The sequence below is a fragment of the Rattus norvegicus genome, chromosome 18, assembly GCF_036323735.1.
Source record: "Rattus norvegicus strain BN/NHsdMcwi chromosome 18, GRCr8, whole genome shotgun sequence".
NCBI classification, from domain to species: domain Eukaryota; kingdom Metazoa; phylum Chordata; class Mammalia; order Rodentia; family Muridae; genus Rattus; species Rattus norvegicus.
Genome location: NC_086036.1, coordinates 35,844,422 through 35,871,631, shown reverse-complemented (window position 1 = coordinate 35,871,631; position 27,210 = coordinate 35,844,422). Strand labels below are relative to the sequence as shown.

The 27,210-nt window shown below is 39.9% G+C and overlaps 1 protein-coding gene across 7 annotated transcripts in view; it reads left to right on the top strand.

Annotated features, from left to right (window-relative positions):
* Jakmip2 (janus kinase and microtubule interacting protein 2) overlaps positions 1-27,210 on the top strand; it is a 215,378-nt gene that overhangs the window by 127,218 nt on the left and 60,950 nt on the right. For 5 of the 7 annotated variants that reach the window (NM_001107391.1, XM_063277367.1, XM_039096861.2 and 2 more), the window contains 6 exons: positions 441-494; positions 1,279-1,344; positions 5,547-5,615; positions 14,746-14,823; positions 17,168-17,371; positions 23,196-23,261. In NM_001107391.1, coding sequence (NP_001100861.1) covers positions 441-494; positions 1,279-1,344; positions 5,547-5,615; positions 14,746-14,823; positions 17,168-17,371; positions 23,196-23,261 — 537 coding nt within the window. Of the gene's footprint in view, positions 1-440; positions 495-1,278; positions 1,345-5,546; positions 5,616-14,745; positions 14,824-17,167; positions 17,372-23,195; positions 23,262-26,238; positions 26,310-27,210 lie in introns of those variants that run through there. The other 2 variants (XM_063277366.1, XM_063277364.1) reach the window with 1 other exon arrangement.

Below are 27,210 nucleotides of genomic sequence, written 5' to 3'. Positions count from 1 at the left end.
CTGATAGAACATGTCCTTTTATGGAAGCTTCCTGGGTGTTGTGGAGTTTCTGAGTGAGAAGAGACTTCTGAAGTCCTCCAGTCATGGCTGCTTTTGATGGCTATAATATAGAAGGATTTTGCCCTTTGGGGGAGGATCTTAGGCTTCAGAACATCTAGTTTACTAGATCAAATGTGGCTCTTTGTTTAGCCCTCAGTAGAACACATTTTAAATATTAAGGTTGAGATGACATGGCTTTGTTCCCCAAAACATAGACTGCCATGCAGCCCCCATAAAAGGCATGAGGTAGACCTGGGGTTGCCCCTGTTATTTCTAATTGGTTCCTTTACCTTCTGCATGGCGCTTTCTGCTTCCACTGAGCTGCCCAGTGTACCTGCTCTTGGTGTTCTTCTCTCTGCCATCTCTGTCCCTGCTCTGAATGCATCTCCTTGATTTTGTAGGATGTCAACATCCCTGATCTCATAAAGCAGCTTGATATCCTTGGTGACAACGGGGTAAGTCTTGCATCGATTGAATATGGTGGGGGTATGAATTGGCCTGAACAAACTTAAGAAATACTTGCCAGTGTGTCAGGCCTAAGATAATAGCAGGAAAGACAGCATATCTACCTAAGCATGTACCTTCTCAGTGAGAATCCCACAAGCCAAAGCAGCCATAGCAATAACTGGAAGGTAACTGAAAAAGGAGATATGGTAAAGGGCTTTTCATAGAAAGGATTCAGATTGAAATGCAGACCACATCTGCAGTGATTAAAACTAATTACTGCCTGACTGCTTGCTGCTCACAGGCATTCGGTGTAAAATTAATCAGTCAGGCGGTCGGAAAGACCGCTAAACACTAGGGTTGTTTGGCAGCCCCGTAAAAGGAAGCAGGAGGTTATAATCCTTTTTCTTCTTAATAGTTCCCTCCAAGCAGAGCCAGGACCTCTTAATTCAGGGGGCAGCATCACTCATAATAGCATAAGGTGAATGGCTCACCTGGTACATTGAGCAATGTGTACCATTTTCCCCTTGAAAATTGGAACCAATGAAACGTCAGAGTGGTGCGGTGACAGCTCCTTCATTATGGGTTTTCTTCACGTGACTTCCAATGAAGTGTGCATACACTTACACAAAGCACTACTAGACTTTGCACTAACTCTTTGTGAGGAATGGTTAGGGGCAGGCAGGGATGTGCAGAGGCTATTTGCCTGCACTCTCTGTTCACAGCACACATGTTTTCCATGGTGTAGATGTCATGAGCATTTTCACCTTATCCTCTTTCTCTTACTTTTCACAGAATCTAAGGAATGAAGAACAGGTGGCCATAATTCAGGCCAGCACTGTGCTGTCCCTGGCAGAGAAGGTAATGAGCGAAGTTGGCATTTCTAATCATCCAGTGTTGTCGAACTGGGTGCCTGAGGGTGCAGAATGCAGCACCTACCCCTGTGCACCCAGCCTTACATTATTCTATATGCAATCAACGTGATTCAGCTCAGGAGCGTGAGAACAGACATAGGTCTATAAGTCACTTTGTGATGGATAGGCATTTTTCTTTAAAGTCATCTGTAAAATATGACACTCATCAACATGGAAAATGTCAGTTACATTATTCAAGCAATTCTAGCACACTGGGAAACAAGCAAGCAAGCAAGAAGGGTTTTGCTGAGAGCTGCTGAATCTAGAGTTGCTCCAGTTACAAAGTTCCTTTAATATGTGCGTACTCCATAGAATGTGTAGCTTGGTCCTGGGTGGGTGTGGGGGGTGCATGGCAGCTTCATTCTGAAAGCCAACAATGTTGGTGTACTGCTGACCCCTTGTGTCTATACCTGGTAAATGACAGGTGGAGAGAACCCACACTGGGAAGCCAGATTCCTGGCTGTGCTCAAATGTCTGGAGAATGGAAGGCAGAGCCAGATGTGATGGTACAAATTTCTATTCACACAACATAGGAAGCAGAGAGGAAAGTTCAAGGCCAGCCTGGTCTACTCATCAAGAATCTTTCTCAAGAAAAATTAATTAAAAAGAAAATCTGCACATAGCAGAGAGTCACATGCACATACTTGAATAAGATGAAAGATTGTTCACACATATCCATCAAGATGCTGCCTTAATTTTAAAAGGCCTAACAATCATGTTAAAAGTAACACAAAACCCTGAGAAATATTCAGTTCTTTTGAATCTGAAATCAAATTCTGCAGGTCAATTCTCATTCTCAAAATAATAACACAAAGGAAAAGCAGGGGGAAGTGCTATGGAATTAAAAATAAGAAATATTGACATGATCTATTTATTGATACCAATTTAAGTGAACCACATTTATGTGTTCTAACCACAGTCGTTTTGCTGATCACTTGGAATTTGTAATATTGACTAGGTATCAAATGATAAAAGAAAACAATGCCAGTTCTGCAAACTGTGAAAATGGTTGTTTTGTTTTCAGGTTTAGAAAGGCCTTACTTTTCTGTCTGAAATACATGTTGAAGTGTTGGCATTCAGACTGACAGAAAAGTGAGAAGTTGCTATTTTAGGACCTGTTTCCCTCAGAATTCAATTAGAAATATGATCATGTTCTCTTTCCTCTCCCTAGCAGTTTAATAATATCATATTTTCCCTATAGAAGGTCCAGATTTCAAAATTTATCAAGAGTCCTTCGGATTAGAGTCTTACCTACTGATTCCTTCAGCATCCCTCCCCTCCAACCTCTCTTGTTCTCTATTGTATCTCTTCCCTTCTTTTCCCTATCTCTATCTTTCTCATTCCTTCTCCCTCTCTCTTTTCCTTCCCTGTATCATTCCCCATTTTCTTCCTTCTTTGTCTCCCTCCCTGCCTCTCTTCTCCTTCCCTCCTTTCCTGTCCACTTTGTCTCTTTGTCTCTCTTTCCCTACCCTCTCTGTATGTACACTTTCATGCCTGTACATGCAAGCATGAGTATGGGCGCATTCCTGCATTCTTCTGTGTGTGCAAGTATGAATGGCATGCATGTGTGCACACACATGTGTACATTCCTGTGCATGTGTGAATGCATGTGTGTGCATGTATGCATTCCTCTGTTTGTGTGTGTGCATGTGAGTGTGTGCAGGTGTGTGTGTGTGCATGTCCCTGTGTGTGCATGCGTGTGTGTTTGTGTGTGTGTGTGTGTGTGCTCTGCTCTTCCTCACTTTTCACTTAGTCCTTTGCCCTGAAGTTTTTACCTAGATGTTCACATCTTCCTCTTCCACCTCTTCATGATTTTCGTAACCTAACCATCTATCTTAGTTAATTACTGTTTTTTTTATTGTGATAAAATATCATGACCAAGACAACTTACAAAAGAAAACATACCATACCATACCTCATTTACTCAGGATTTGGTCTTTGTCCCTCTTCCCTATATTTCCCCTATTTCAACCTAGGCAGCTAGAGAAGAAATAATCAGTAAATGCTGACTGAAAAAGTAAATGAACCCATTCACACCTAAGAAACAGCACAGTTTGTATCAGCCATTCTGGTCTTTATTTAACAACAGTGTTTACAGCCTCTTGCTCAGTTGAAGGCACAAAGAGTTATAGCCCTTTAACGTGATGTAGAATTGCCCTGCTTTGAGACTGCAAAGAAAGCTTGAGCTGATACTGTGAAAGGTGTGAGATATAAAGGAAGGAGAACTAGCCTTGTGTGCCTCATTAGGTCCATGAGTATCATGGTCCCTGAGTGAGTGTGGGGCAATGTCTGCTAAAGCAGAGTGAACACTTGCATAGTGCTTCTTTTTAACTGGAGTCCTCTACCTACTGAATCTAGGTATCGTCATACTTTCCACAAGGAATCAGAAGCATGGAAAATGTGGGTGCTCTGCCCAAGAAGATAACTGACCTAGTTAGAACCCAGAGTCCATCTCCATCATTCACCATGTCTTTCTTTCAGCTGGACAGTATCCAGCTAAGCAAGTAGTGAATAATAGCTAGCTCAATGTTAACCTTGTGCTAGAAAGCAAGGGAATGGATGAATAAGGCCCATGCTTGCCCTAGGAGCTCAGGATTGTGTAGACCTTTACAAATCCAATTAGAGTCACCTCCCCCATAGTTCATTTAGTTCTACTCCCAAGTTATTCTAAATGTCATCTTTGATCTTAAGACTACAAATTTAGGCAACACTTGGGAGTATGATTTTAGCCAAACTGTATGCCTAGACAAAATTCCAACAGGGAAGTTTTACTTGACTTTATGTAAAAAGCAGTGGCTTTAAGTGAGAAAAGATAGAGGATCCAGATCTGCATCGCAAACTGCATATACCATTATTGTTTCTTGCATCCAGTTAACAAGTGACTTATTTTCTGTTTACAAATGGTAACTTGCCTTAGCCACACAAATAGGAGCAGAGACAACATATAGACCTGCAGCTTACAATGGCATAGTTGAGGTTTTCAGAGTCTGAAACAGAATGCATGATTTGAAACAGAAGCTATTTGTCAAAGATAAAGGGGCAGCAAATAGAGTGGTCAAGAAAAGCAATACTGTGTACAAAACCATACTGCTGATTGAAATGTCCCTAAAGAAGTGTATAGCCATGTGTATAGTCAGGAAGGTGAGAGATTCACAGCTCTGCTGCAAACTGTGACTTTTGTCTTTCTCCATGATCTCAGCAGCTGAGGATGGCTGGTCATGGTATCTCTCTCTCCAAAGGCTCTAGATCATAGAGTTACTTGAGCTTGATGTGCCATGCCATGTGCCCATACTGAAAAGAAGGAATATATGACATTTTAGTTCATACAATATACAGTCACCTTGCATTTTTTAAAAAAACATTACATTATTATTAACACAACTTGATATATACAAATTTGTAATTCAAGGGACTTTTAAAGTCACATAAGCAAAGAAAAGACAAATTTGAACAGGAGTCAAGAAGGCTCCCTCTGGTACTCTCACGTAGCTCGGCCCAATCACAAATCTATAAGGTCTAAGCTGACAGTTACCATGCTGGACATCCTTTCAAATCACTGGTTCTGTTAAGCCATGTGTATGGTATTCTCATGCAATAGGCGCCAAATACTATGTGCTTATTAACACCACATCAAAAGGGTACATTCTGAGTAGTAGGAAATACATTCTCTTTGTGTGGTTTGTTTAAAAGGCCTTCCCTTACCACATTATGGTAATCATTTTCATAGATCCAAATTTTACTGTCACTAGGAACACTCCCTAGGATCCTCTAATCTTGTGCTATTGAACATTGTATTCCTTGGAATTCCCTTCCAATTTTCCCCAAACATCTCTCACTCTTCAGTTAGACTTCAGTTCCCAAGAAATCTCCCCATGGGTACCAAAGCTCTGCTAATTGTCTTCATTACTGAAGTCCTAGGAGCTGATATGTAGTAGACATCAGAGGACATTTGCTGAATTAATGATGCACAGAATATTATAGCATTTTGTCTAAACTCCAGGAGATAAAAATGCATTAAGTTTTTACCTAAGGTTTTCATTGGCATCCAGAGACATAAAGTGAAAGATCAAACATTCCAGGGAACAGCCCACAGAATCCATACCACATTGAACAATCACACCAAACACTTCTGTCTTCTTAACTCTTTAGTGGATCCAACAAATTGAAGGAGCAGAGGCTGCCCTGCACCAGAAAATGATGGAACTGGAAAGTGATATGGTAAGTCCAAAAAGAAAACATTGTACAATAATGGGAAATGAACACTGTTTTATATGGAACTCAGGGGAGTTTGTAACTGCCCTATTCATTTGTGCACAGACTGTGGGGCATGTTTCTCATAAGTAGCTGATAACCTCCAGCTCTAGTCTCCCTCAAAGCATACTGTACATTGGCAATATTTATAAAAACTAATGCTAAAAGAAATTAAATTAGATATTTTCTCTCGAGCTGGATAATTTTTTTGTGTTGGGAATATTTAACAAGTATACAGACTTGATGGATTTAACTCTGCTTTTTTAAGAATCCACAAGCTATGTTACATCCATTAGGATAGCTACTGTATAAAAAGAAGTAGAAACTGACAGTTTTTAGTAAAGATGTGTCAAGAACCATTGCTGTGGTATGAAATAGTACAGGTATGGAAAATAGCATGGAGGTTGCTTTAAAATTCAATAGAATTATGTGATTCAGCATTAAAAAAGCCAAAACTGGAGTGCAGTGGGTCACTGTATACTCACTTACATTGTGCATTTTTCACAATGTTAAAGGGTGAATGTAGCCAATGTATCTACTTTGAATGGATGAACAATGTATGGAATGCACGTGTTAGTTTAGTCTAAGGTAGCTGTTGTACACAGCATCCCCCTGTCTGGGACTTCCTCCTTACCTTTTCCCTAACACCTCTCACTCTAATGTAGCCATTATTGGCAAATAGGCATCCACAATTGTGGGGAAAGGATGATGCAGATGAACAGTGGTGGCGTTAGGTAAAAAGAGCTGTCATGAACTGGCAAGCACCATTATTTCATGGTTGTGATGGATAAAGTCATAAAATTCTTAGGAAATGAAAGCACACTATGGTTGTTATGGGTTGAAAGAAAGAAAACTCTTGGAGTTGTTAAAAGGGAAAAGTTTCTCTTATGCAACCTAAAAACTTCTGGACATTGATTTCATAACAGCGTGGATGTATTTCAAACTATAAATATGGACTTTAAGGATTAAAGTTTAACTTCATTTCATGTGCATTTTAACACAGTTTAAAATAGCGTATCACCAAATGTGGGAAATCATAGGTTGTTAACTTGCCCCATCATGTATAATGATGCTTATACCAAGACATTATTTAAATGACCTTTGCCAAAACAAATGTAGTAGGTTTGTATCAAGTCATGGAATTCTATAACAATAATTTGTATTTTACACAATTTAAGTTTTAGAGATCATAATGTCATATAAAGAATTTATGTTTAACCAAGAAGCTAAGATCTATGAAAAGATTTGTGTCAAAATGGCTATCAGAATCTCCTTTGATTCACAACTACTAATGCACCAATCAGCCTTTATGGGGCTCTTATAGCACTGGAAACCAAGGGCTGGTCAGGAAAGCCAATAGCAAGATACTGCATACTCTCAGAAGTGAGCACAGCTGGGCTTTCAAACTTCCAGTCACCTGGAAAGAGCTCACCTAACAATAAGATGTTTGTCCAGTGAGAGATGTACAAGAATCGATGACATGTGAAGAAACTTCAGATTCATGTCCCCTAGCTTTGCAACAACAGCCAATAAATACTCATCACGTGGCAGTGTGAGCAGAGTCACCCTTCATCTTTGTATCATTTAATTTGAAACACTTAAGTTGGTTTATCATATGATATCACGTTGTTAAATTTCCTAAAATTCTTAGAAAAATAAACTGTATCATTACACACCTGTCTTTTGTGTCCTCAGAGAACTGCTTCCACTTGCTTCTGGAAACACGAAAGTCTACAGATGCCCAATTTCTTTTCAGAAAATGTCACAACTTTGCATATAATCTACAAACATCATTCTTATGTATTTTTTTTCTTTATTAACTTGAGTATTTCTTATTTACATTTCGATTGTTATTCCCTTTCCCGGTTTCCAGGCAAACATCCCCCTAACCCCTCCCACTCCCATTCTATATGGGTGTTCCCCTCCCCATCCTCCCCCCATTGCCGCCCTCCCCCCAACAATCTAGTTCACTGGGGGTTCAGTCTTAGCAGGACCCAGGGCTTCCCCTTCCATTGGTGCTCTTACTAGGCTATTCATTGCTACCTAGGAGGTTGGAGTCCATGGGTAGTGGCTTAGTCCCTGGAAGCTCTGGTTGCTTGGCATTGTTGTTCATATGGGGTCTCGAGCCCCTTCAAGCTCTTCCAGTCCTTTCTGTGATTCCTTCAACGGGGGTCCCGTTCTCAGTTCACTGGTTTGCTGCTGGCATTCGCCTCTGTATTTGCTATATTCTAGCTGTGTCTCTCAGGAGAGATCTACATCCAGTTCCTGTCAGCCTGCACTTCTTTGCATCATCCATCTTGTCTAATTGGGTGGCTGTATATGTATGGGCCACATGTGGGGCAGGCTCTGAATGGGTGTTCCTTCTGCCTCTGTTTTAATCTTTCCCTCTCTGTTCCCTGCCATGGGTATTCTTGTTCCCCTTTTAAAGAAGGAGTGAAGCATTCGCATTTTGATCATCTGTCTTGAGTTTCATGTGTTCTGTGCATCTAGGGCAATTCAAGCATTTGGGCTACTAGCCACTTATCAATGAGTGCATACCATGTGTGTTTTTCTGTGATTGGGTTACCTCATTCAGGATGATATTTTCAGTCCCATCCATTTGCCTATGAATTTCATAAAGTCATTGTTTTTGATAGCTGAGTAATATTCCATTGTGTAGATGTACCACATTTTCTGTATCCATTCCTCTGTTGAAGGGCATCAGGGTTCTTTCCAGCTTCTGGCTATTATAAATAAGGCTGCTATGAACATAGTAGAGCATGTGTCTTTGTTATATGTTGGGGCATCTTTTGGGTATATGCCCAAGAGAGGTATACCTGGGTTTTCAGGTAGTTCAATGTCCAATTTTCTGAGGAACCTCCAGACAGATTTCCAGAATGGTTGTACCAGTCTGCAATCCCACCAACAATGGAGGAGTGTCCCTCTTTCTCCACATCCTCCCCAGCATTTGCTGTCACCTGAGTTTTTGATCTTAGCCATTCTCACTGGTGTGAAGTGAAATCTCAGGGTTGTTTTGATTTGCATTTCCCTTATGAGTAAAGATGTTACACATTTCTTAAGGTGTTTCTCAGCCATTAGGCATTCCTCAGTTGTGAATTCTTTGTTTAGCTCTGAACCCCAATTTTTAATAGGGTTATTTGTCTCCCTGCGGTCTAACTTCTTGAGTTCTTTGTATATTTTGGATATAAGCCCAATTTTGGGATTGTATGATTGGTAAAGATCTTTTTCCAATCTGTTGGTTGCCATTTCGTCCTAACCACAGTGTCCTTTGCCTTACAGAAGCTTTGCAGTTTTATGAGATCCCATTTCTCGATTCTTGATCTTAGAGCATAAGCCATTGGTGCTTTGTTCAGGAAGTTTTCTCCAGTGCCCATGTGTTTGAGATGCTTCCCCATTTTTTCTTCTATTAGTTTGAGTATATCTGGTTTGATGTGGAGGTCCTTGATCTACTTGGACTTAAGCTTTGTACAGGGTGATAAGCATGGATCAATCTGCATTCTTCTACATGTTGACCTCCAGTTGAACCGGCACCATTTGCTGAAAATGCTATCTTTTTTCCATTGGATGGTTTTGGCTCCTTTGTCAAAAATCAAGTGACCATAGGTGTGTGGGTTAATTTCTGGGTCTTCAATCTATTCCATTGGTCTATCTGTCTGTCTCTGTACCAATACCATGCAGATTTTAATCATCACTATTGCTCTGTAATACTGCTTGAGTTCAGGGATAGTGATTTCCCCAGAAGTCCTTTTATTGTTGAGGATAGTTTTAGCTATCCTTGGTTTTTTGTTATTCCAGATGAATTTGCAAGTTGTTCTGTCTAAGTCTCTGAAGAATTGGATTAGTATTTTGATGGGTATTGCATTGAATCTGTAGATTGCTTTTGGTAAAATGGCCATTTTTACTGTATTAATCTTGCCAATCCATGAGCATGGGAGATCTTTCCATCTTCGGAGGTCTTCTTCAATTTCTTTCTTCAGAGGCTTGAAGTTCTTATTGTACAGATCTTTTACTTGCTTGGTTAAAGTCACACCAAGGTATTTTATATTATTCGGGACTATTATGAAGGGTGTCATTTCCCCTATTTCTTTCTCGGCTTTTTTCTCTTTTGTGTAGAGGAAGGTTACTGATTTATTTGAGTTAATTGTATACCCAGCCACATTGCTTAAGTTGTTTATCAGCTTTAGAAGTTTTCTGGTGGAACTTTTGGGATCACTTAAATATACTATCATATCATTTGCAAATAGTGATATTTTGACTTCTTCTTTTCCGATCTGTATCCGCTTGATCTCCTTTTGTTGTCTGATTGCTCTGCCTAGAACTTCAAGGACTATATTGAATAAGTAGGGAGAGAGTGGGCAGCCTTGTCTAGTCCCTGATTTTAGTGGGATTGCTTCAAGTTTCTCTCCATTTAGTTTAATGTTAGCAACTGGTTTGCTGTATATGGCTTTTACTATGTTTAGGTATGGGCCTTGAATTCCTATTCTTTCCAGGACTTTTATCATGAAGGGGTGTTGAATTTTGTCAAATGCTTTCTCAGCATCTAATGAAATGATCATGTGGTTTTGTTCTTTCAGTTTGTTCATATAATGGATCAGGTTGATGGTTTTCTGTATATTAAACCATACCTGCATGCCTGGGATGAAGCCTACTTGATCATGCTGGATGATTGTTTTGATGTGCTCTTGGATTCGGTTTGCCAGAATTTTATTGAGTATTTTTGCATCGATATTCATAAGGGAAATTGGTCTGAAGTTCTCTTTCTTTGTTGGGTCTTTGTGTGGTTTAGGTATAAGAGTAATTGTGGCTTCATAAAAGGAATTTGGTAGTGCTCCATCTGTTTCAATTTTGTGGAATAGTTTGGATAGTATTGGTATGAGGTCTTCTATGAAGGTCTGATAGAATTCTGCCCTAAACCCGTCTGTACCTGGCTCTTTTTGTTGTGAAACCTTTAGTGACTACTTCTATTTTGTTAGGAGTTATGGGGTTGTTTAAATGGTTTATCTGTTCCTGATTTAACTTTGGTACCTGGTATCTGTCTAGGAAATTGTCCATTCCTGCAGATTTTCAAGTTTTGTTGAATATAGGCTCTTGTAGTAGGATCTGATGATTTTTTGAATTTCCTCTGATTCTGTAGTTATGTCTCCCTTTTCATTTCTGATTTTGTTAATTTGTACACACTCTCTGTGTCCTCTTGTTAGTCTGGCTAAGGGTTTATCTATCTTGTTGATTTTTTCACAGAACCAACTTTTGGTTCTGTTGATTATTTCTATGGTCCTTTGGTTGATTTGCTTCTACTTGGTTGATTTCAGTTTGATTATTTCCTGACTTCTACTCCTCCTGGGTGTATTTGCTTCCTTTTGTTCTAGATCTTTTAGGTGTGCTGTCAAGGTGGTGACATATGCTCTCTCCTGTTTCTTTCTGCAGGCACTCAGAGGTATGAGTTTTCCTCTTAGCACAGCTTTCATTGTGTCCCATAAGTTTGGGTATGTTGTACTTTCATTTTCATTAAATTCTAAGAAGTCTTTAATTTCTTACTTTATTTCTTCCTTGACCAGGTTATCATTGAGTAGAGCAATGTTCAACTTCCATGTATATGTTTTGCGTTCTTCCCTTATTGTTATTGAAGACCAGCTTTAGCCCGTGATGGTCTGATAGGACGCATGGGATTACTTCTATCTTTTTGTATCTGTTGAGGCCTGTTTTATGACCAATTATATGGTCAATTTTGGAGAAAGTACCATGAGGTGGTGAGAAGAATCTCTATCCTTTTGCTTTAGGATAAAATGTTCTATAAATAAGTCCATTTGGTTCATGACTTCTCTTAGTCTGTCTAAGTCTCTGTTTAATTTCTGTTTCCATGACCTGTCCATTGATGAAAGTGGGGTGTTGAACTCTCCTACTATTATTGTGTGAGGTGAAATGTGTGTTTTGAGCTTTAGTAAAGTTTCTTTTATGTATTTAGGTGCCCTTGTATTTGGAGCATAGATATTTAGGATTGAGAGTTCATCTTGGTGGATTTTTCCTTTGATAAATATGAAGTGTCCTTCCTTATCTTTTTTGGTGACTTTTAGTTGAAAATTGATTTTATTGTATATTAGAATGGCTACTCCAGCTTGCTTCTTCAGACCATTTGCTTAGAAAGTTGTTTTCCAGCCTTTCACTCTGAGGTAGTGTCTGTCTTTGTCTCTGAGGTGTGTTTCCTGTAGGCAGCAGAATGCAGGGTTCTCATTTTGTATCCAGTTTGGTAATCTATGTCTTTTTATTGGGGCGTTGAGACCACTGATATTCAGAGATATTAAGTTATTATTGCTTCCTGTTTTATTCATATTTGGATGTGACATTATGTTTGTGTGCTTTTCTTCTCTTTGTTTTGTTGCCAAGACGATTAGTTTCTTGCTTTTTCTAGGGAGTAGCTTCCCTCCTTTTGTTGGGCTTTACCATTTATTATCCTTTGTAGCGGTGGATTTGTAGAAAGATATTATGTAAATTTGGTTTTGTCATGGAATATCTTGGTTTCTCCATCAATGTTAATTGAGAGTTTTGCAGGATACAGTAACCTGGGCTGGCATTTGTATTCTCTTAGGGTCTGTATGACATCTGTCCAGGATCTTCTGGCTTTCATAATCTCTGGCGAGAAGTCTAGTATGGTTCTGATAGGTCTGCCTTTATATGTTACTTGACCTTTTTCCCTTACTGCTTTTAATATTCTTTCTTTATTTTGTGCATTTGGTGTTTTGGCTATTATGTTATGGGAGGAGTTTCTTTTCTGGTCCAATCTATTTGGAGTTCTGTAGGCTTCTTATATGTTTATGGGCATCTCTTTCGTTAGGTTAGGGAACTTTTCTTCTATGATTTTGTTGAAGGTTTTTACTGGTCCTTTGAGCTGGGAGTCTTCACTCTCTTCTATACCTATTATCCTTTGGTTTGAACTTCTCATTGAGTCCTGGATTTCCTGTATGTTTTGGACCAGTAGCTTTTTCCGTTTTACATTATCTTTGACAGTGGTGTAGATGATTTCTATGGAATCTTCTGCTCCTGAGATTCTCTCTTCTATCTCTTGTATTCTGTTGGTGATGCTTATATCCACAGCTCCTTGTCTCTTCCTTTTGTTTTCTATATCCAGGGTTATTTCCCTGTGTTCTTTCTTCATTGCTTCTATTTCCATTTTTAAATCCTTCAACTGTTTGATTGTGTTTTCCTGGAATTCTTTCAGGGATTTTTGTGATTCCTCTCTATAGGCTTCTACTTGTTTATTTATGTTTTCCTGCGTTTCTCTAAGGGCATTCTTCATGTCTTTCTTGAAGTCCTCCAGCATCATGATCAAATATGATTTTAAATCTAGATCTTATTTTCTGGTGTGTTTGGATATTCAGTGTTTGCTTTGGTGGGAGAATTGGGCTCCGATGATACCATGTAGTCTTGGTTTCTGTTGTTTGGTTCCTGTGCTTGCCTCTCGCCTTCAGATTATCTCTGGCGTTACTTTGTTCTGCTATTTCTGACAGTAGCTAGACTGTCCCATAGGCCTGTGTCTGAGGAGTGCTGTAGACCTGTTTTCCTGTTTTCTTTCAGCCAGTTGTGGGAACAGAGTGTTCTGCTTTCAGGCATGTAGTCTTTCCTGTCTACTTGTCTTCAGCTGTTCCTGTGGGCCTGTGTCCTGAGTTCACCAGGCAGGTTGCTTGGAGCAGAAAAGTTGGTCTTACCTGTCGTCCTGCAGCTCAAGTTTGCTCGTGGGGTGTTGCTTTTGAGCTCTCTGTGAGGGCAGCAACCAGGAGGGCCTGCGCTGCCTTTTCCAGGAGCCCCCATGCACTGGGGTCCCAGATGGGGTTAGATGTTTTCCTCTGGAGTCAGAAATATGGGCAGAGTGTAGTCTTTTCTGGATTCCCAGGCGTGTCTGCCTCTCTGAAAGTTTAGATCTCCTTCCCATGGGATTTGTGTGCAGAGAACTGTTGATCTGGTCCCTTCAGGTCCCGGTGGTGTCTGGAGCGCAGGGGACCTGAGGCTCCAGTGCCCCTATCTTCCAGTTCCCAGAAGCCATATACAGTTTCTCTTGGGCCAGGGATATGGTCAGGGGTAGGCAGTATTGGTGGTCTCTTCTGCTCTGCAGTCTCAGGAGTGCTCACCTTTCCGGGCGGTGAGCTCTCTCTCCCACGGGATTTGGGAGCAGTGAGCTGTGGGCGGGGATCAGAGAGGTTGGGAATCCAGCTAAAAACTGGAAGTGTCCGGTCCCAGAGGAATTTTGCTTCTGTGTGTCCTGAGACCACCAGTCAGGTCGCTTGGAGCAGAAAAGCTGGTCTTACCTGTGGTCCCGTGGCTCAAGTTTGCTCATGAGGTGTTTCTTTTGAGCTCTCCGTGAGGTCGGCAACCAGGAGGGTCTGTGCTGCCTTTTCTGGGAGCCCCCTGTGCACTGGGGTCCCAGATGGTATTAGGTGTTTTCCTCTGGAGTCAGAAATGTGGGCAGAGTGTAGTCTCTTCTGGCTTCCCAGGCACGCCTGCCTCTCTGAAGGTTTAGCTCTCCCTCTCATGGGATTTGGGTGCAGGGAACTGTTCATCTGGTCCCTTCAGGTCCCGGTGGTGTCTCCTTCTTATGTATTTTTAAACTTCCTATATTATTATGTACTATTCCCATTCATAATGGAAATTATTTATAAATACCTATTAGACTTCATGTTTATTAGGGATGGTGAAAGCACATTTCATAGTCAACAGATGTTTCTTCCAAATATTTTTATTCCAAAGATGACTGAGTCTCTAGGTGTAAAACCAAGAGAAGTGGAAAGCCACGTGTGCTCACACAGAGTTATTACTTAACAGCCACTGTGTCAAAATTTGTTCTTAATTATCCACTCTCAGACTGACTTAGCTGTCAGCAAGAGCTTTCTGTATTATTTTGCCTTTTATCTTTCTTGCTATTGATTTTCACAGTCACTGTCTGAGACTGAAAGCTAAACTAATTTCTTCACAGAAGAAAAATAGTTTTACAAGTCTAGTAATTTGTCCTGTGTACTAGAGAAAACATTCATCTGTGTACCTTTCATGTATTACTTCCTAGTTAACATAGCTTCCTTTCTCAGTTTGTCAATGGGACCCTTTATTACAGGAACAATTCTGTAAAATCAAAGGCTACCTGGAGGAAGAACTAGACTACAGAAAACAGGCTCTTGACCAGGCATATATGGTAAGTAACAGGAGACAACACACCCCTTGTTCATTCCTCTGTACAACAGAGCTAAGATATCCTGTCTAATTTGTTATTTCATGTAGTTGAATACGCACAACATGAATACACACAGCAGTTATTAATTGCTACTTCACTTTTGGAACAGAAACACCAAGACTGTTGCTACTATAAGAGTCTTATGTTTTATACATAATTCTAATTCATTCTAGAATTAAGTGTATACCATTAGGTAATTAATATTTAAATGTAGGATATACTGAATGCCAATGTAGATCCAAAAGGGACTTTATTAAATCAAGTATTATCATTTGGGACTCAAATGTAGTAATAGAATAATAATAGATTTATTGTGTGTTATGTGTATTCTAATGCATTTATTTCTTAAAATAACCACAGAAGTCAAAGGTAATCTGATTATTCTTTTTACCTATAAGGAAAGCAAGGTTATAAAGCAAACCTTTGCTGGAGTTAGTAGAAGAGTAAGCTGCAATGTAGCTCTTACTCCAGGAGCTGTGGCCAGGTTTGGACCCATTATTGCAGCCACAAGAAGTGAGTCCATGATGCTGAGTGGACTGTGTCTCCTTTATTCTGTAGATAATTGTACTTACAGAAGCTCACCGCTTGTTCCTCCCCATCTACAAAATGCATACTGCAAAATTCCTGACATTTGGACTACAGCTCTTCTTCTCTACTTATGCCCCACCCCATCACTGGGTCATAAGAATGAACCAGAAGACAAAGGACAAACTACTGGAATAGTTCCAAAATTGCTATCCAAGGGCTTCATAATGTTCTTGTAACTCTGGAGAAAAGAGTGAGCCCCTGACTCCCTGTTTGTATCAAAGATAGTTTAGTTTGTACTCTCCAAATGAATAAGAGATTCTTGTATTCAATGGGGAAACAAGAAAATGAGAGTTGGTCACAGGCTGAAAAATAAAACACAATCTTCTTTTAACCACTTTTTATTCTTTTAAAAACCCTTCCCTCTTGCCTATAGAAAACAAAATTAAGCTAGGTCCAGAAAGAAACTGTTAAGACCTCATTCAGAAAGCCATATTTTATTAAAGATGGAATATAGTTGGTCCAGGAACAATAGAAAAGTGTCTCATCAGGACTTTGCAACTCACTTCTGCCAGACTTATGGAGAATATGACTATAGATTTAGGCGACTGTATTTGAGATGAGTAATGCACACATTCACACACACACACACACACACACTTAAACTCACACACACTTAAACTCACACACACATTCAAATTCACACACACACACACACACACACTTACACTCACTTACAGAGTGGCAGAAGGAGGGCAAGGGATGAGAGAGGGAGATTATTTATAGTAGATAATCTATCCATCAAAAAGAGGACTAAGAAAGACAATTGAACGAGCATAAACTTCAGTGTAGTTAGTGAAAAGAAGGGGACCAGGTGCTGGGAAGATGATTCAGTTGCTCAAGTACTTCTCATTTAAGCATGAAGACCTGAATCCCAGCTCTGATGTAAAAACCAGATGTGGGGATGTGCACTACAATTCCATTGCTACAGAAGCCAACAAAGGAATATACCTGTGGCTTGCTGGCCAGGTAGGTTAGCCAACTTAATGAGCTGCAATGTTGTTAAGAGAACCCTCACCTCACAGACTATGGTGAAAATTACTGAAGAAGACATTGATTCCAAGCCCTGGTCTACACACACACACACACACACACACACAAACACACAAATACACACACACATAAATACATACACACACACACACACACACACACACACACACACACACACCATGGTAACTCCAAAATTCTAGGCTATTTTTGAATCATAAGTTCCATTTTTTTTCAAGGAAATACCTAGAAACCATAAAACATTTTCAAGTACAGAGAATTGTGATTAAGATGGAGTTTTATGTTTGAAATGTATCTCCAACTTCAAGTGTTTTTTTCCTATTTACACATATTTCTAATTCATTGGCCACTGTAGCATATGCTTTTAACCAGAAGCAGGGATGTCAAGATGGAAGGAAAATAACCAGCTACATTTGAAAAGCCAAGAAGGTGTGGAAGTGTAGTTGTTATAACAGAGGACCTCCTAAAAATGAATGAGAACAGGACCCCAAGAAATAAAATGAATTTACTTACAAAGCAGCCTGTGCATTGTGTGAATGGCATTTGAGCCATCTCAAAAAGAGTAAGTCAAGCAGGAGACACTCAGAAACTCTGAGATCCCCTGAGACAGAGGCACTAAGTCCCTGTCTCACCCATCCACACATACTCTCTCCACACCACACCTAAATACTCAGCCCCAAAGTTAGACTTTTCTGATTCTATTTGCCAGAGAATCCAGGAACTAGAAGCTACTTTGTACAATGCTCTGCAGCAAGAAACTGTGATCAAGTTCGGTGAACTGTTAAGTGACAAGCAGCAAGAGGAGTTGAGGACGGCTGTAGAAAAGTTACGGCGGCAAATGCTGAGGAAGAGCCGGGAATATGACTGTCAGATCCTCCAGGAGAGGATGGAGCTCCTACAGCAAGCTCACCAGGTGAGGACCAAGCCCCACATCTGTGTAGGTCAGTCCTGAGCATGTGGAGTAGGACAACATGTGCTCGATATGCAAATGGAACAGTAGACAAGTAAAACAATAACTATTTCCTACCATCTCTCAATATAGGACTGCAGGTTGGTAAATAAACTTGGTCTTGAGGAAAATGGCATTTCAGAGGTGTTGCACAGGGCTATCATGTCTAGAATAACTTTGTCACAGGCTCCAAATCTATTAGAGCCTGTTTACTCACCTGTGTAAGGAAAATGGGCACCAATCAGCTCTGCTTCACTTGCCCCTGCCAATAACTGAGCCCAGGCAATCATCTGGAAAGGGCAAAAGGGAGCAGAGCCTGTCTTTGCATTCTCAGAACAAACAGCAAGAACAAGGAAACCTGGAGGCTGTTGTGTGATGCCTGGCATTTGCTCAGTCAGCATCTGAAGGCTGTACTTATGGCTGGAGAGATGCTCATTGGTTAAGAACTCTGACTGTTTTTACAAAGGACTCAGGTCCTATTTCCAGCACTTACGTGATGGCTCATAACTGTCTATAATTCCAGTTCCGAGGGATCTCATGCCCTCTCTGGCTTCTCTGGACACTAGGCATGCATATGACATAGACATACATTCTGGAAAAGCACCCATACATATAGATTGTTAGTAATATAAAGGCTGTATATCATGTCACCTCATCTTCATGGGAGCTCTAAGACATAAGTGTTCCTATTCCAGATCTGGAGTCAAAGTATTCGAATGATTTATTCAAAATAGTAAACAACAGAGCAAACTTACAGTCCAGGTATGGGTGCTAGCCAAAACACAGCACTTTCAGATGAAGCTTAAGGCATTTGTCAGTTGCGTGATCCTAAGCCAAAAATTAGGCACCTAGGAGCAACTTGCCACCAAAAATTTTTGTAATTCCCCATTTGTATTGGAACTTGACCAATGATCCATGGTAGGGTCCTGTCCACAGAGCAAATTCAAAAGAATTCCAGAACCTATATTGCCAGGTTGAAATATTTCGTAGTCAGAGCTCTGACGATCTGGTGGAATATACAAGCTGTGTGAAGCATGCTCCGAAGTTCATGGAGTCGAACAGGAATTGTGGTTCTTTTATGATCCAAGAGCAAAGCACCAAAGTCAGATAGTGCAGAGCCAGAAGCTCTGTTGGTTTTCTAGCCAGCAGAGCAGTCGAGTTATTTGTGCTAATGATATGTATTTGCATACTCTCTCAGAGGGCCTCCAGGATGACAAAGATTCAGTTTGACCAGTGGAAAATTGCTGAAGCTTTTGATGATAGGTTATGTTGTGAGTTTGTTTGTTTGTTTGTTTGTTTGTTTTTCACTTCTGTTGGGGGATAAAAATGTCCTCTGCACAAATCTCTTACATTGCAAAAGCATCTTATTGATTTTAACAAGTTGGAAGATTTGTCTTGTAAGTACAGATGCAGTTGTTTTAATGTGAACTTTTAGTTATCCAAATTTGCTTATGATAAAAACTCTAGCATTCCAGTTTGAGTCTCTTTTTACCCCTTTAGCTATGGCACCTCTCTCTAGAAAGAATTCCTTTTTTAAGAGACTCAGACTGAGCTGAGAAAATTCCCTGATATTTCTCTCTCTCTAACAAGTATTTATTAAGTGTATGTTTTCCAAATATTTCTTACTCTCCTCTTCCCTTGTTATTAGTAGCTATAAATTGGTTATTCTAGAAGGCATTGACTGGGCTGTACCAAAGATAGCTATGATGTAACTCTGATAAGTACATTTGGAGGCCATTGCTAGACAGTCATTAGACATTTGTGTTTATGTGTCCCAAAATGAAAACAGTGAGCGTTCTTTTCCTTAGCTCATCTCACTCCATTTGCTTGGGTAAATAGAATGATCATATCAAAAATCATTCAGGCTCCAACACTTATGCCTTCTCGGTTCTCTCTCTCTCTCTCTCTCTCTCTCTCTCTCTCTCTCTCTCTCTCTCTCTCGTTCTCTCCATAACTCAAGTAGCACCCCATCCAACTGACATTCAACTGGTCTGTTTTTCTGACACCATTACAGGGATTTGCAGGATCTTTCATTATGACAATGGCTTCACAGTATCCCCTGTGCTAACCTAACTCAATCATCTATATTAAATATTTCAATGTATTTCCTAGGGGTACATTCCATTTGCTAGACATCTACCTAATTCACCATAGATACTGCCTTTGTGTAGATGTAGACAATGTCAATTAGCATAAAGAAAAATATGCTGAAACACATTAGATAGCACAAATAAAGGCACTTGCGTCCCCACGGGCCACGGAAATCACATCCTAGGTACTTCCCACTCTCCTTCGTAAGCCAGTCCTTGTTTTTTGTTTTTTGTTTTGTTTTGTTTTGTTTTTTAAAAACCTTTCCTCAAAGTAATTTCTTGCTAATAGTCTCCCTTTCCAAATAGACCTGGTGTAGGTTTTTTAAGGTCTTTCATTAGCTGGTGGTCTAATGTGACTTGATACTACCTCATGAATTCTTTCATGTTCAAAGCCTAATGGCACTTGCCCTGGGTGTCCAATTTCCAAGCTTTTGTTTGCTTAATTTCTCACCAAAAGTGGCATTTGAACATTCTCATTTTTCCAGTTCCTTTAAAGGTCCACCTTTTGTAGAAGCTTTTGCCAGATAAGCAAATTGGACAGAATACTCTTTAAAAAAATACATTTAAAACCTTGTTTTATAACCATTAAAAGCCATTGGGTATCAAGGGCCAGCTGTGTAGCAGATGCAGTAGATGCAGCAGTTTCTGAAGACATCTTATCTGTCATACATCTGGAAAAGGACAAAGCCATAACACAAATGAATCATGGCATTAACCACCTCTAACTGGGCCACTAAGTGCTGTGAAGAAGCTTAGATATCATGTATTGATATTCGTGTGAATCAGAAAGAAGGATTAAGGATATTAGACTAGCTAGTCAGATGATACCTCTGAGGATACATGATAACCAAGGTACCAGCCACAGAAAGGTCTCAGAACAACGAGTAAGCACTAAGCCCCCAGTGTGCATTCAGTAGCTGCAGAAGATGTCAGCATGGCTGACAGGCACAGATTCAAGCAAAGAGGCGAGACTGGAGAACAAGAAGGGTCAAGATCAGCATGGAACCTTGTAAGAATCCAGGTCTTAGTTTTAATAAATTCAGTTAACTGTTCTTTCTTCATCTCTTAGACTCAAGACTGCTGTGGTCTTTCTAACCCTTTTTACTGCATGCCACTGAGAATGCAACTGAGGATCTTGTGTATGCTAGGCTGGTGCTGTGCAACAGCTAGCCTGATTGTGTCACAGTTCACATTCCTATTAACTATATTGGTTGGTGTAGAAAGAACATGATCCTACATGGTGTAGGATGGACCAAAGAAGAGGCAGGAAGAAATAATATTCTCTCATCAGTCCCCAATAAGGGACAGTGTTGAGCTTATGCACCATTTTCATGATAGTGAGAGACGAAGAGAGGGGGTGGAGGAGCGAGGGGGAGAAGAGACAAGCTGAGACTCTGGGGTCTCACATTCCTCTTTGTTGGATGACAAGTGTCTGGGAAAGGGAAAAAACTTATATGTGATGAAAAATAATGTATTTTTCTACCATGTGATGAATTGGTCTTATGTATAGACTCACAGCCCTAGGAATTGGAGATGGGTGAAACCATTTTACATCTTTGACATTTTCAAATGGTACTTAAGTTTATTATACTCAGTTTTACATTTCATCTGGTCAAAGAACATTAGTTTTTTGTCTGTTTGTTTCTTTGTTTGTTTCTTTGTTTGTTTGCTTCTTTCTCTCTTTCTTTCTTTCTTTCCTTCTTTCTTTCTTTCTTTCTTTCTTTGAGACCAGACATTAGTTGATGCCTTAGCTGTCTTCTCCAGTACACATGGCACAGTTGTAGAAATGTCAGAAAGTAGTCAGCAAGCACAGAATAATAACTCAACAAGCACTTCAGGAATCTCATGGATGCACAGTTTTCTGAAACAATTATTTTTGTCCATATAGAGATATAGGCCAAGGAATTGTGTCACATTTATTGTTTTCTTGTATAGCATTAGAGCCTATGCAGTACCACTGAAGTACATACAAGTGTACATATCACATATATAGGTGCCACTGTTACTCCAGGCTCACCTGAATCTCCATCATTCATCTACATTGACATCAATGATGATATCAAGCGTACATATCTCACCTCCTTTCTTTAACAGTAGTGTTTGTTAATCTGGCACTACTAAAACAGATCATCAGATCATTTTTAATTCTTTGGGGGTGAAAGGATGACTCCTACAGTGTAGAACATTGAGCAACTCTTTTGACTTAGACACAGCCAATGCTATTGGCATACACCCTCAATTATGACAATAAGAAATATTTGCACAACTAAATTCTGGTGATAGGTACATAAATTTACTACTATATTAAAATATGAAACAATTATGTATTAGAAGAAAAAAAATCTAAGACATTACCAAATGGCCTCCTCCAGCAGAGGGCGAAAAACTCCTCCAGTAGAGAATTTTTTGGAGAGGAGACTTCTAGGAGAAGGGCCAGTTCACTGTTCCCTGCAAACAGTGATCATTAAATAACAAGATTATTATGCATCCCAATGCACATGGGTACCAAAAGCCTGAAGGTTGCCAAGAGGAATTGTGAAGACTTATCTTACCCCTAAACAGTTGCCTATGTAATGTTCTTATCCAAGCTGCTTTGTTCCAGTGCATGGGATGTGGATGCATGGGCTTTTGTGCATTCCTGATTGCTGTACTATTCTGTTACTAATGCTTCATCCCCAGCCTACTTCTGAGACGCTGGGTTAAAGCGTACTCTCTCCTGGTGCTTGTAAATTGACAACTCATGTGCTATGAGGAAATTCCAACTCAAAGAAGGGCTAAGGAAGGGAGGCAAGAAAGATGAACAAAGATCATGTGGTTGTCTATTGCACAGTTAGCTTTAGCCATTTTTACTGTACAAATAAGTAACCAGAATATCAATCCAAAGGATTGGCAAGGGTAGTCACCTCATACCCACTAGTTATGGAACAATAACTGCTCTCTTTACTAAGATGCGGCGTTCCACTTCTCTCATAAATTCACAGTCCCCTGGGCCAAAAGCAATCTGGCCAAGTCCAGTGGCAGTATGGTGGGATACATACCTGTCACCCGGGCTAAGCCTCTGCATAATGTCAGAAAGGGGTGGACTATTAGTAGCCTGTTACTGTGACAAGATTCCCAAGAAAACCAATTAAATCAAAAATAAGCTCATTCATGCTCATGCTTGCAGAAGTCCCTGTCCATGGTTACAGTTGGCTCCTTGTTTTGGGACAGCAGAGAGCAAGGTGGCTCATCATGCACTGTTGCTTCATCATGGAAGTAGCATGTAGGGACAAAGTGGCTCACTCTGTGGCAGCTAGAAAGTAAAGACGAGAAAACGGTCAAGGGCCCAATACCCTGTTTAAGGGAATGTCCTCATGACCTGACTACCGTCCACAAAACCCTGTCTTGGAAAGGGTCTCCAGCTCCCATCAGCCACACAGGCTGAAAAGAAGCCTGTAGCATGTGTTCATTGGGAAGTCATGTAAGATCTAAACCAAAACAGTCAGAAAATACTCTGCTCGAAAGTATTATCCATGAAAATAACTTCCCACCACAAGCCTGTATCAGCTTTGGAACCTGCAGAAACCCTGTAGATAAGGAAAAGTAAGTTTGTGCTATTTCCATTCACTGGGAAATGTTTTCTTAGAAAGTGGTATGTTTGGTTTGGTGAACAATTTTCTCTACCACCTAACATTTAGTTTTTTCTCTATTTTGTTCAGAGGATCCGTGACCTAGAAGATAAAACAGACATCCAAAAACGGCAGATAAAGGACCTAGAAGAAAAGGTATTCATTAAACTCAATATCTCCTTTATTTAATCTCAACGTAGTGTTGACCTTGCCTCTGTACCTTCCCTTTCTTCTTGGTTACTGTGTCTGGAACAGGCAGCTGTAGGTACACAGAGAGTGGTACCCACCCTTAGTCAAACACCAGGATTTTGGGCAAGTTTGTCCCTATCACCACTCTTGGCATTTTTGCTATGTGTGATTTTGATTCTCTTCTCTCTAACTTCCTCATCTTAATCACCAATACTTTTAAAGCTTACTCTAATTTGCTTTTTCTTTCAAAGATATTTTACCTTAAAATACCTTTTAAAAATTCCCATTATTTATTAAAGTCCCTTTCATCCCTGGGCTTCAACAATTAGTTCAGAAACCTAGACTGACACCAGTAAGTGTGCCTGCCATTTTCCTCAGTAGTTAAAAAGAGAAATTTCTTCCAAGAGAGTTTTTACTTGGGCAAGATAGATAATGGTTTCCTAAGGAGGGCATTTAGAAAGATTGTGTGTTGTTGGGAGAGAAATGGCTCAGTCTTTCACAAAGACCTGTCCTGCCTGAGAGACCAGGAGCATTCTGCTGCGAATGCAAAAAGAGCGGAGACAGTCTCTCCCATGTAGTCTCCCTGACGGGAGGTACCCAAACCCCCGGAATTGAAATAGGTTGTTTGGCAGCAACTTCCATGGCATTCAAGAAGACAGCAACACACAGACGGCCGTTCTTAAGACTATGGTGAGAACTGAGTTCCTCCCCAAATTTATGAGTAGCGAGCAGTCCACATATGTCAGATCAGAGTGGTCAGTGGAGTCTGGAAGCTGTATCACTTCCAAGGGGAGAATTACTCCAGAAGTGGAGTAATTTTATTAGGGTTGCTACTTCCTCTCCTATCTAAATAGATCCTGTGGAAATTTGGGAAGAAGAGGAATTGAGACTATATCAGCTGTCAGAATTTAATAAAAATGCTGCACAGTCATTTTGTTCTATAATATTTCTAGAGTCGAACTGCCTAAACATTTATGATAATGAAGTAATGCAGCAATTGGTGCTGAATATTGTCTTAAGGTATTGAGCTGAGCTACTTAAATGACAAGCAGGTAGGTGACTCTTGAGAGGGGGTAGAATAGGAGATGAGGTTCACATTGGGTGTTCCATTCCCTTGGCCTTACTCCCTCTTGCCCTGCAGCCTAAAACAGCTAAGAATCCTTTGTGTCCGTATATTCTTCCTTTCCCTCTTGGAATAATTGAAAGCATATGCAGGTTGCATACAGTGTCCCTACTGGGCTGGGGTAGCTCATTCCCATGTATACAGTTGGTGAGAATCGGAAGTTATCCAAGCGATACATCCTCAGCTGTGTACAGTAGTTCCCATATCCAGTGCACTCCGCTGTTGTTATTTCCATTGCTTCATATAATTATTCTGTGAAGAAGACGCAGCAGATGTTATGGCTCCTTTTATTTATGCATAAGTAATGCATCAAAAGAGTAAGCCCAAGATTATATAATTAGATTAGATTAGATTATATAATTAGTCTATGGAAAACTGAGATCAGAGGCTGGTGTGGCCAACTCTAGGTCCCATGGCACTGCAGGAACTAAGGATTTTGAAACAGACTGAGTCATTGCTTCATGCTCAGCTCAACCTTCTCCTTGAAGGAACAGTGAAAAGCCTCCCATTCTTCCTCGTTCTCCAGTCTTCTTGTTATGTGTGTATTTTCAAGGAATATTTTTGAAAGGCCAGGCTTGGGCCTTTAATCTCAGCACTCATGACGTAAAGGCAAAAAGATCTCTGTGAGTTCAATGCCAGCCTAGCCTATAAAGTGAGTTCTAGGACAGCCAGGGTAGTTAGACAAATAATCCCTGTCTCAAAGAATCAAAACAAAAACCATAAAGGAAATACCTTTTAAAAAGACAAAGTTTCACTTACTAGAACAAGTCATCAACTGATAAATATAAAATATTGACATCTATTCATTAATAGAAAATAAATAGAAAAATAAATAAAAGCCATCAACTCATAGCTTTTAGCATATTATTTTATAACTTAGTTCCAATAATGTTGCAAAAACATTATAAAAAGTTGCAATGACAGAATTATGAAAATCATTTGGACCCCTATTCCAGCATGCTGTATTCATGGGACATTCTCTGAGTAGCTTAATGGACATGAGAACTACCAAGGAAACCCACATTTGGAAACATACCTGCCCTGTGACAGTTGATAATTACTACATAGTCTATTTATTCTAGACTTCACAAGCATGAGTCTATTCGTCTGCTTTTCCATTATCTAATGAAAATTTTGGTAAAGAGATCAAATTAGACTCTTTATAAGTCACATACGAAAAGATCTGTTTCAAAATGAGGACAACTGGAATATTTCTCTTTCATCTAAAATGCCCACTGATATAGAAGTACCTTCCATACCAGTAGGAGGAACATGCATTCAAATTTACACAGGATATCCCAATTTATACATTTTATTCCTGTTTAATGGCTAATTAACAGAAGATGTGTTCCACTCATGGTGACCCACTACACAGCTCCTTAATATTCTTCCTGCTGGGTCTTCGTCTTAAAATCTGTCACATTAATAAGCTTAATAAGCATAAATCTCTTGTGACATTTTTGAAGTATCTACCCATCCCTGAAAAAATATAATGTATACAATAAAGTACAACTAACAATATCTGGGCTCTGGCTCTCAGTGTACCCCAAGAATGTATGAAGTCAGGCTACTGGCTTACCACTCTATGCTTACTTTTTGATCATCTATAAATTTTGGAGCCAAATGTCAAGATCAGTTGCCTGTGAGACTACCTTGGCATTAACTCTAAAATGTATGTATCTGGCTTAGAGGCACGGCTCTGGCAACAGGTGAATGGTTGCATGTTTTGAAATGAGGTAATGTGGAAAAACTGAGTTTTTGTACAATATGAATGGCTGAGGAAGTTCAGATTTACATAATCTCCTTCTTTTTCTTCTGCAGTTTCTGTTTCTATTCTTGTTCTTCTCTCTTGCCTTCATTCTATGGCCTTGATGTCAAGGTGCCTCTTAAAGGTAAGATTCCATGTATCCCAAAGAGGGCTCTAGGAGGTGGTTGATAAAGACAACGTTACATGTTGTTATTGCAACATGGTTTTTCCTTCTCCAAAACTAAATGGTTTAGTCAATCATAAAATGGAAAATGGGCCCAATCCAGTTTGGCTATTTTAAACTTTAAAGTCATATGGTGTAAAATGGATATGTTCGCTTTAATCATATCACCCCGAGAAATTGCAGTGTCTATGAATCATAGAATCTATGAAACTCATGGTGGCTGTCCATCACATAGAAGGTGTTGTGTCTCTATCCTCCAACTTAGAAAATATCACTGTCTCTTTAGTATTTCTCCAGCTTTAAAATGCTGATTCCAAGACTCAGATAAGCTAGCCATTACCCCATTACAACTCTGTCCCAACCTTTCCACATCGGAAGTCAGGAAAGTGGGATATTAAGTGAACTTGGATCTTGCTTTGAAACAAGATACTTTTCAACACATGAATCTTGAATTCATGTGGGGGGAATGAAGTCTTATGATGGCCATTACCAGGCTCCAAAAGAGCACAGGCATCAGCAATTCTAGCTCATGGGTTTCACTGCTGAAAATAGCAGATACAGAAACCTTATCATGTGCTTCCTGAGTGAGACCACTTGAGCTGATAGAGTTGATGGAAGGTGGGAATGAAAGACAGCAGAGATTGGTCTGCACTTCATAGCAAACCAGATGGTTCTGGTGCCCAGTCAGCAATGGAAACCATAAAGCTCAATTTTTTGTTTACAAAGGGGGTTCCCCTGCCATTCTAAATATAGTCTCCATGGGCCACTTTTGACTGTGATTATCTCGTGAAGTTACATTATCCAGAGTTTCTTTCTAGGCTTCATATTAGCCTAACAAGCAGAAAATGATACACGAGACACA